This window comes from Arachis stenosperma, chromosome 2 (assembly GCF_014773155.1).
Source record: "Arachis stenosperma cultivar V10309 chromosome 2, arast.V10309.gnm1.PFL2, whole genome shotgun sequence".
In the NCBI taxonomy this organism is placed as follows: Eukaryota; Viridiplantae; Streptophyta; class Magnoliopsida; order Fabales; family Fabaceae; genus Arachis; species Arachis stenosperma.
The window spans coordinates 114,907,877-114,919,548 of NC_080378.1; the positions used below are offsets into that span (position 1 = coordinate 114,907,877).

The window sequence follows — 11,672 nt, forward strand, 5'->3', positions numbered from 1 at the left end:
TTATCAAAAATTTGATGTTCATATAAAAATTTGTTATTGATTAATAAATTATTATATATATAAGACAAAATTTAAATTTTATGATATTTATTTAAATAAATTAATAAATTAATTATTAGACTAATCTAAATTTATTTTTATTTGTTAATCTTAACTACCATATGTTGTACTGAAAATAAAATTATTAGAATATTTAATATTTTCTTTTATAAGTATTTGACTATTTTTATGGACAAGTAAAATTTCAAAGGAGTATATCCTTTTTGTAAGTAAGAAAAAGAAAAACCCAAAAAAGTCATCAACTTGTAAATCTCTAAAAAAAAGGATGAATCATGTTTAGTATAATACTTTTTAAGGGCCTAAAAACTCAATTTTTTTAATTTGTTAAAAATTTATTCAATATTTTTTTTTCCATAAATTTATAAATTTATCACTAAATTTTGATAGAAGTTACTTAATACTTTATTTTCTTAAAAAGATTATAATTCCATCTTAAAATTTTTCAACTTATTATCCTATCCTCATATATACCCTTTTCTTTTCCAAAATATCTGATACTACTTATGAGCTAACTGCATAATGTGCCGAAAAACTTGTCCATGCATGTACCGAACGGAAAAAAAGCCAGTTGTATACTACGTACACTAAAAAAAAAATAAGACCAATACATTCATCACAAAAAATAATACTAATAATTAGCAGTGATGTAATAGACGAGACGTTTATAACTTTGAACAATAATAATTAGCAATGATCAACAACTATTAGTATGCATAATATCTGCAGGAGGGTGCATAATAGATACCACCCTAGCCTTTCCTCCTCTATATATATACTTCCTATAAACATGTCACTCCTCCCATAACAACTTGAGAAGGAGCTTCATTATTCCTATTCATTCCTCTAATAAGAACCACACCTTTGCAACAAGAAGAGTAGTTGTTAGAGCCATCAGCACTGTCCCTGACACAAACACAGACACACACAAAAACACCACTCAACCCTCTGTTGGCTTCGCATTCTTTTTCTTTTATATTCACTGTGATTAACTGTAAGTTGGTTTTGAATTTTTATTTAATGCTTTGAGTTGTTGCCTAATATTCTTCAAGACGATATCTTTTGCTCCATATCTAATACTTTATTTAATATTTGAGTTTAAGATTTAGGAGTTCTCATTTTATGATTTAGTATGTTGTATAGATTTATTTTTTGATTTTTTAAATTCATAAAACATTTTTCAAATTCATCAGACGTGAGTAAGTAACACTATATCAATCACGTATACAATAATGGAGCTGAAATCCAGGGGAAAAGTATGCCCAGCATTTATTGATCAAATCAAAATGGGGAAATGAATCTAAATAAAAAATAGAGTAGGACGGTGTATTTTCTTTATTTTAGAAAATTGTTAAAGAGTAAGAATTTATTTTGGATTTTTTATTAGAGAGAAAACAAAGAACATGGTGTGTTTACTAATTTGTGGATAGGTGAGTTAAGATACTTTGTCTTATTTCATGATAATCTTTCGTTTTCTTCTTGGGGGAAAAAAAAAAAGAATGGAATGATTTATATTTCATTGAATAGGTGATTGTTGTATTTTCTGTGAATCAGACATTACTGTTCCAAGCAATTTTGTTTCAATGGTTAAATTTTTCTGAAACAAGAAGTTACTTTTATTTTATTTTAGATCCTTAAATTTTGCTACTTGTGTATTTATTGACAAATATCATAACTTTTGGAAAAAAAAATTGACATTTTTCTCTTTTATTATGAAATGTTAAAAAACTTTCTTTTCTCATATATTTGGTTTTTTTTAATTATTCAAATTAAATAAATATAATATTTATCAAAACTATAATATGGAGACAATTTACTATTTTAAATACACATTACTACACATTCCAAATATACAGGTAAAAAAATCATTAAAAACACAAGTATCCGAATTCTAGGATATGATAAATTAAAAAAAAATGATACTGAATATTCGGGATATGATCATATGGACATAATAAATTTAATGTTAATGTATATAAAATTGGATTTAATATACGGTGGGGGTGGGGCGGTGATAATAACACTGATGGTATAGATAAAATATAGTTGAATAAAATTTACTACTATTACAAAGTAAAAATATTATAGATAAAATTTATTTTTAGATATGATAAATTGTATGATTCTGTGCAACTGCATGCATGAGTCTTCAGCTAGTATCTTTCTTGCTAAAAGAATAAATACTTGGATGTTGTGTAGGTACTGTGAACCACTCTTGCTCCACAAAAAGCAAGACAAACTAGGACAGAAAACAAAAGAAGAAACAACCATGGAAATTCCAACAATTGATCTGTCCATAGAAAATAGGATAGAATTGTCCAAACAAGTGGTGAAGGCTTGTGAGGAATTTGGAATTTTTAAAATTGTTAATCATAATGTTTCAAGAGAGGTAATTTTAAGAATAGAAGAGGAAGGTACCGAGTTCTTTGCCAAAAGCAACTCGGAAAAGCAACAAGCTAAGCCTTGTGGCTATGGATGCAAGAACATTGGCACCAATGGCGATGTTGGAGAACTCGAATACCTTCTTTTTCCCACCAATCCTCAATTCATTTCTGAATCTTCCAAATCCATCTCCAATCATCCAAACAAGTTCAGGTATCTATGTCCTCACCTCATTTTAAAATTAGGTCAAAATCTTATATGCATTGTATTTATAAGTATGTCTAATTTTGTGGCAACTTTGTTAACAAACAAAGGGTTAGCAAACTTTCTTTTCAATCGTACATTTATACTCTTTTTACTACAATAATACAATATGCATGTGGTTGAAAAATGATTTCTTTTGCTTGATAAAATTTTAAATTTATATAGATATCATTACCCATTATTTAATATAACACATGAAAAATTGAAAATACTATGAAATCAACACTTTTAGGGTAAAAAAATAGAAAATAAACTAATATTAATCCAAATATAAAATAAAAATATTAATTACCTAATACTTTCCTTATCTATAACACATTTTATTTAAGGTTTAAATGATATTTTTTTTGGGCAAAATGTGAAAGTTAATATTAGCTTAATGTGAAAATTGATTGATGAATTGCAGCGGTGTTGTGAATGATTACATAGAAGGAGCCAAAGAAGTAGCATGCGAGATTCTTGATCTCGTGGTAGAGGGTTTGGGGGTCGAAGATAAGTTTGCGCTTAGCAAACTAATCAAAGACGTAGAAAGTGACTCATTGCTGAGGATCAATCACTACCCTCCCAGCATGACTACGGATTCAGACATGGACCCATGTGCTAGTGGTAACACCAACAATGCCATTGGCTTTGGGGAACACTCTGACCCTCAGATCCTCACCGTCATGCGCTTCAACGATGTCGCCGGCCTCCAGGCCGCCACCCACGACGGCATCTGGATCACTATCCCTCCTGACCCGCATAACTTCTTCGCATTGGTCGGCGATGCCCTCCAGGTTTTGTTTCTTCCCTCCATAACTTGAATATCTATCAAATCTTATTTAATGGGGTAAATGTATACCTTTCAAAAATAATCCTCTCAATTTTTTTATTGACATTGTTATGTGTGATGTTTAATCATTTAATATTTTTTATTGTTTTTGTCTTATTTAAAAAATATATGGTAAAAGACCACATCAATTAATTGAAAAAATAAAAATTAAGCATTTTCAAATATAAACTTTTACATAAACTTTACATAAAGACAACAAATTACATTGTTATTTAAGCATTCTTAAGTTGTTTAGGTAAGGAAGCATAAAATAAAAACACTATTTTTCAACCTCCAACATTTTTGTTTTTCAATGAAAAATTCCTTTTCTTTCTAAGGACATTTCATAGTTAAATTCTATTTATATTAATTGGTGTAACGTGCATGAAAATATAGAGTGATAAGTTATTATGCCATTTATTTATGAATGACTAAGTATGGTATACTTACATGAATGAAGGTTTTCACAAATGAAAGATTTACAAGCGTGAGACACAGGGTGGTGATCACTGATACATCGAAGGCAAGAATGTCAATAATGCACTTCGGAGCACCATCACCGAACTGCTTGATCACTCCGCTGCCGGAGATGGTGAAACCACCCCAACACCCAAGTCACTATAAGCCCTTTACATGGGACGAATACAAAAAAATTGTATACTCCCATAGACTTGGGGACTCTCGGCTTGACCCGTTCAAGGTTCATCATGACTAGTGTAAAACCCGGGCGTAAGGCCAAATGTAGATTAATTGTAAAAATTTATTAGTGTATGTTTGTTAATATTAATAATTATTTTTAATCTTAAAAAATTTTTGTGAATAAAAATCTATTATCCAATATATATGATTGTTCTAGTCTATATTTATAGAGGTCTAATAATCTTAATTTTTTTGCCCATATTAACATCTAATTAAAAAAATGTGTATGTTAAAATCTGTTTCATTGATTATTTTTAAATGAATTATAAGTTACACTACAATATGATTTTAACTAACGTCAATATTTAGTGCAAAAAATATCTCAACATAAATTATATTACATTAATATAATTTTTAATCATAATCAATTTTGTAAAGTCACATTTATATCAACATTCTTTAGCTATAAATACTTTTATATATGATAAATTAGAACATAAAATTACTTTCTGCATAGCAATTAGAACATGATACATTAAATAAATACAAATACCAACACAAAAATAAAAAAATTATTTTTAAAGAACCAAATTCCAATTTAATTTGTACTTAAAAGTTAAAATTAAAAACTCATACTCTCCAAACAAAAATTACTATCATAACAAATTTTTTTAACAACTTGCAGCAATATGATAAAACTCTACAAATTTGTACATATTTTTTTTTAAGATTAAGATCTCTTTAAAACCATAAAAAATTTTAAGTGGATCCAGTACTGCAAAAAAATATAAAATCTACTATTATGTGTTTTTATATAATTTTTTAAATTTTTTAATCATTATATATGAGGGCATTTAATAGTAGATTCAAATAATAACTAAAGATTAATTGTAATTTAGAAAAGAATATATGATCAAGTATAAATTTATAGTATATAATATAAAATAAATTATTAATTATGTTAGCTAAATAATACAAAATTGTTTGTCTTGTATCTATTAAATCTTTATGAAAATTTTGTTGTTCTAGTTTATTTAAATATACCATTTGAGTATAATTAGAATATTCAACATTCATTTAAAAAAAATTCAAACACAATTAAAATTCAATAAAAAAATTGTGTTATTTGAATGAAAGAATTGTACTTATTTATTTGAAGGCCTTGAATATTAAGATTAATTTAGTATAAAAAAAGAAAATATTAAAAATATTACATAAGAAACTAATATGGATGTAATTATATAAAAATATCTATAACAACTTTATTGTGAATTATTGTTGTTTTTTATATAAGTTTTAATTTTCGCCATGTAATAAAAGGTAAGATTCATTTTTTAAAATGAAATCCTTTACATATGATACTCCATAAATTTGTATACTCATAATAAGTTGATATTTATGTGTCTTTTTATTATTTAGTTTTATCTATTAAAAAATATGAGTTCTGTATAAAATTAATAAAGACAATTACATATTTTTTAATGTTCAAAATTTAAGTGATAAATACACGTGTAGATTTTTTTAATATGACTCAAAGGTTTAATTTTCTCCCGGACCAAATGTAGATTTATTGTATTTCACTCTTTATTTCTGCATATTCTTTATGTACTCTTTCAATTTTATTATGATATCATAACATCATCTTTGTAAATAAAGCACTAGTCCATGATAATAAACGATAGAGAGATTGAATACATTGTTGATTCAATGGACAAATCAGAATCTCTTTCAAAAAATATGTTACACCCTTGTTACAAATCTCTCATGCACTCTCTAAATTAAACAAACAGTCAAGATCAAAATGTGTATCTACTTAAAGAATCTCTTCTCCTTTTACATTGTCACGGGTATAACCTTACAAAATAAATAAAGGAAAAATTTACGTGAACTTGAAAATTGGCAGAGTATATAAGTGAAGCAATATAAGTATATAACTTTTGAAGCTAAAACTCATGTTATTATGTACTTTTGTTGTCTTTATTAGCCACCTTGAGAAAGTATCAATAGTTCTTGCATCAGATCTATAATTTCTATGTGTGTGAAGTGAATTCAAGAAAAGAAGTTGGCCATGTGAAATCTAGATACACTCTTGGATTCTCATTATTGATAAATTCTCGTTTGGAGCAGTCACCACTTTGCATTTAGACTTTAAGAGAAAACAAGTGATGTTCTTCTCTGCATGCAACTCTTGTAAATTTCATTAGATAGAGCCTGAACAAAAAAATATCAAAACTAATTAGTTATAAATTCATCAATTTTATGGCATAAGTCTCATATGAGAACATATACGAAATATTCTGTTTATTCATTTTATTTCATGCATTAACTTTTCGATCTATAATTGATTGGATATAAAATTTGTCTCCAAAACTCTCATGTCCCATCAAATAATTCGAAACAAACAAAAATATAAATAACATATCTAAAAGATTCATATTTTTTACAACAATTTGATATTATCTTTATCTATACCATTAATGTGTCACTAATATTCATAACAATACGAATGCATATCCATGTTTTGGTCTTACACTAACATTAACACAGACTTAGTCACACTCACTTTATGAATTCTTATATTTCACTACTTGGGTTAAACCCAGAAAATAAGGCCTCTTGTAACTTGATCTTCATGAATTACACCGTTTAAAAAAAAATAAGTTTATAATATGACTCAATATCTTAAAGTCAAATAAAATATTTAATATAATATAAATAATGATAATTTATTTTTATTATAAAATCATTTTTCTTCACATCTCTAAAACATTTGCTGTCTATCTCCTTAATTTACTTCCAAAAGTTTCAAGATATGAATTAAAAAAAATATATTTACGTGATGACATTACAAACTCTTAGATAATTAGTTAAATATATCAAATTATCTAATAATTTATAATATTATTTTTATATAAAAATATTATCATAGGAGTATTTAAAAAAAAAGATTGTTCATCACTTTACAGTAATTTTTATTGAAAGTCCTGTACCAAATAAAAATGAGACAAATATTTTATATTAAAAAAAGCTTAGTTAGGACCATTTTATTTTACTTTAGTCAATCTATTATTTTACCTTAGTGGATATTTATGAAAAATTATTATTATTATTAGGGTCGCACTATGGTACAGAATAAAATTTACGGAGAGAATACATATTTTTTTCTTTATGTGACTTCTATATATTGTGACACGTTTGTTGTATAAAACGTATGGTATAGCACTCTACCAATAATTAAGTTGTTAATGACATTGTCTTATATCTGTAACTATAGCCAGTAGGTAAATGTCATTACTGATTAGTAAAAAATATCACTTCCCTGACGTGCTTGTTATGTACAACGGTGACATTTATATGTGTGTGATTATTCAATGTCAATAACGATGTTAAAATCAATCTGTTGCTCCACAAAAGTTACATGTACTATATTAAAAACTTAAAATAGATTTTTGTGTGTATACTAGTGCATATTATAGTATAATTTTTAGAAAACTACTAAATTAATTCACTGAAAATATAAAAAAAAAACAATTAATATCAAATTAATATTATTTTTGTCAATTATATATATATATATATATATATATATATATATTCTTTCTAAACTATTAAAATTAATTTAAATAATTTCTTAATTTTATTTTTTAAAAACTATACTATAAAATTACCAAGATGATAAGCATTTTGCTTTTTTAACCAATGGTACGGTCTTGAGTTTAAGTTTAACAATGAATACTTTTTTTTTAAAAAATATGAAAAAGGGGATTTAAAGAAAAAAAAAATAGTTGGAGGCTATAAAAGAAAATTCCCTAATCCCTATATATATGATAAATTATTATCCGTACTTGTTTAATTATTTTTTATATTTTAAAATAAAAGATATTGTTTTATAATAAAAAAATATAGTTTTATTTAAGTTAAAAAATAAATTGGCTTTTATTACTTCATGACCTTTATACCAAGCATACAAAAGCCAATGAAGCTTTAATGCTTTAGAGAAATATTGGTCGGTAAACAAATTATTTGTGTAATTAAATTCAACTAAATCTTTTTTTTTTGTGTCTCTTTTTCTTTTAACTAAAATTTTTTATTATTAATTGTTAAATTATTTTATCAACTCAATTAATTAAACTTGATTACTAAAATAATTTAATCATATAACATCACCGAAAATTTTATTATGATATAGTTTAAGATTTATTTCAAAATTCTAAATTACAAACAATCGCTCTATTTTGTTAAAGAGAAACAAAGTTTCATTATGATCCTTAATGAGTTAATTTTGCATTCGAATTTTTTCCCTAAAAAAGTAAATAATAGATATAAAAATAAAAAAATATATTTTATAAATAGAAAGAATAAGAGTGGAATTAAACTATCTCTTGAAAAAAAATATGTTTTCTAAATTTTGTTATATCATTTTATTTTATTTATTTTAAAATTAATGTTTCATCTTTTTATAATAATTTGGTGACATTTAAATTATAAAATATAAACTTATAACTATTTTTTTATGCCAGGTTGAATTTTGTTCTTAAAATTCTATTTTTTAGAATGATATTGTTTATGCCACAAATTTCATATAATAAATAATTTATATTTTTGTCAAATATAATTTTTACCATATATATTTACATAGTTATTATGCCATGTACTACCTATTTTTTTATCTAATAATAATAATAATAATAATAATAATAATAATAATAATAATAAGGTTTAATTATTCTGTTGATCTTTATAGTTTTGCGAAATTTTTAATTAAGTTCTTATTTTTTTTTCTTTTTAATTGGGTCTCTGTACCAATTTTTTTTTTCAATTAGGTCTCTCTTAATAGTAATTGGCTTAACTTTATAGAGACCCAACTAAAAAAAATTGGTGCAGAGATCCAAATAAAAAGAAAAAATATAAGGACCCAATAAAAAAAATTAGTACAAAGACTTAATTAAAAAAAAGTACAGAAATCTAATTAAAATTTTTAAAAAACTATAACAAAATAATTAAATCAAATAATAATAATAATAATAAATTGTTTCTCCCTTATGAATTAGCATCCTCTTCAGTTACAATTAATGACTGAAATTATATATGAGCATGTATTTTTATACATAAATGTATCTGAAAATAAAACCAATGGCCAAAAATGGCCCTATTGAATTGATTGATGGAAAGTGTGCAGTTAGTACTTCACAGTGATTGTTTAATTTCGGCCACCCCTTCTAGTTGGGTGATATTGGACCACATTCATTTCCTGGGCAATTTTCTGAACTGAAATCTTTGACCAACAATAATAACTTCATTATTAAGTAGTCCTACATCTTTTAGCAATACATTAATTAATTTAATTTTTTTATATTTTTAAATGACCAACTCAATATAACCATTGAAAAATCTCGCCATAACTTCCTTCCCTAACATATTTAGATTACTTCTATTTAAAATATATATCTGTCTTATTAGCGCTTTTAACACAGATTACAAAGCTAAGCATGATTGTTTAAAAAAAAAAACAGCATGCATCACTATGAAGTCATCACAATCATGTGTCATTAGTTTCATGATTTAGAAAGCGTCTCTTAATCAACTGCAACTGTACACTATAATTGGCCTTATTATTATTATTATTATTAGAAAATGTCTCACCTGCTTCTCAATATTTCTGCATGTTTTGTCTCCTTTTTTCTTGGGACATATATAAATTTGTCTCCTTTTTAATGGGAGAAAATATAACGCTATGATTAGACATAAGAAGACCAAAAAAAAAAGCAGAAAGAACTTTGAATTTGGCGCCAATATTGGTGATGAATGTGCTACTCCAATCTTGTTTTCACTTTGTTAATAAAGATATAAAACAAAAAGATTAGGATATAATTATTGGTGTCCTTTGGTCACGTGAGGAGCACTTCCAATTATATGTACCAATGTTTGCCTTTGCTCACATCAGCCTTTCCTTTCCATTATGTGTGAGTGCACGTGAACTAACCTTTCTCTTACCATACCTTTCCTTTCACGTCTAATCATGCTTTTATTGTCAATTATTTATTCTTAATTTAATCATCATCACCATACACGCGTCTTCTTCTTATTATTATTATTGTTGTTGGGTGAGTTCTATGAGGCTAGTACGAAATGGATTGTTGTCCATTATCAGGGTGCTACACGTGTAAAGGTACGTGTATTACTGTATGATTTTGTAACGTAACAAAGACAATTTTAGTGCTGTATAAAAATGGTTATTCTTCCCCAACACATGGTGCAATTAATGCATAAATAATAAAGGTTGAGATGCTACTATCAGAATATTCATACATACCAGTTTTTAGATTTTATGGACTAAACTATTTGTTTGTTTTTTTTTCTTTTTTTAAATGCAGGCCTTTCAGGCCCTGGAATTTTATAACTCTTCTTAACGCAGATTATTATTTTTGGTGGCCCCTTTTTGATGTCGCTTCTTCTTCTCATGAAGAGAAAGTGTTGAGTTACAGTGTTCAATGAAAGCAATAATAATACTAATGCTAATAGTAGGTAATATAGCTTTGAGTACTTTTAATTACTATTAAAAATATAATTACAAATTCTTATTTCACATAATTAAAATCCAATGATTACGAATTGTATTAAAAATTGAATAAAAGTACAAGAACTGATAAAATAGTTAAATGTTAATATAATTAAGTTATTAATATTTATAAAATTATTATTTGAAAAAATAAAATTAAAAAAATTTAAACCAATAAAATTTATTGTAGAAGGCTAGTCGATAACAATGTAATAGTTGGATTTGTTTTCAGTAAAATTGTTGTAAGAGTGTGATTATGTGCTGAAACTATTTTAAAAATGTAATAGCTGGATATCACTTTTAATTTTCTGAAATTTTAATAATTTTTGAAAATAGAAAAATTTTTTTGGACTGATGTTTTCATTTACTTAAACAATAAATTTACTATGACTCAATTTTTTTTTTGGACAAACTATGACTCTATTATTAAGTATTCAGTAAAAATATATTGGGTTATTTTTTATGAGGTCCATTCGGTCTACTTATGCTTGTAGAACAAAGAAGAGGTACTTTATATAACAAAAATTATTTAAGGTCCATGTATAAATATTATTTTTAATAAAAAAAATAAAACAAAAATCAAAACAACCTAAAAACCGTGTCAGACGGTACCAGCCTCATGGGGAGGCTCATTCTGCCAGCCCCAGGCTAAAACTCACCATTGTTGTTGTTGTATGTGCCCAAATGCAAGTATTAGTAAACATTATTTATCCCTAGTGAGTGTTCTTTTTTTTTTAAAAAAAAAATAGTTTGATGGCTTATTTACTTTTCCTTTTTAATCCTTCCCTAGCCCTTTTTATTTTTAACAAATATTTTATTATTCAAAATGATACATACTTTAATTTCTTAGTTACTGATTTTGGATTCAAATTTAGAAAATAATTTTTTTATTTATAAAAATATTTTAAAAAGTGTCTTATGCAATTCTTTGAGTTTTTTGGGGTAAAATAGGAGGAACTT

The 11,672-nt window shown here is 25.7% G+C and overlaps 1 protein-coding gene across 1 annotated transcript; it reads left to right on the forward strand.

The window, feature by feature from the left end:
- The first annotated feature begins 2,194 nt into the window (after window positions 1-2,194).
- On the forward strand, window positions 2,195-4,229 carry LOC130963505 (gibberellin 2-beta-dioxygenase 2-like). Its single transcript, XM_057889614.1, has 3 exons — window positions 2,195-2,652; window positions 3,110-3,479; window positions 3,975-4,229. The coding sequence occupies exons 1-3, from the start codon at window positions 2,195-2,197 to the stop codon at window positions 4,227-4,229; spliced, it is 1,083 nt and encodes a 360-aa protein (XP_057745597.1).
- The last annotated feature ends 7,443 nt before the right edge of the window (window positions 4,230-11,672 follow it).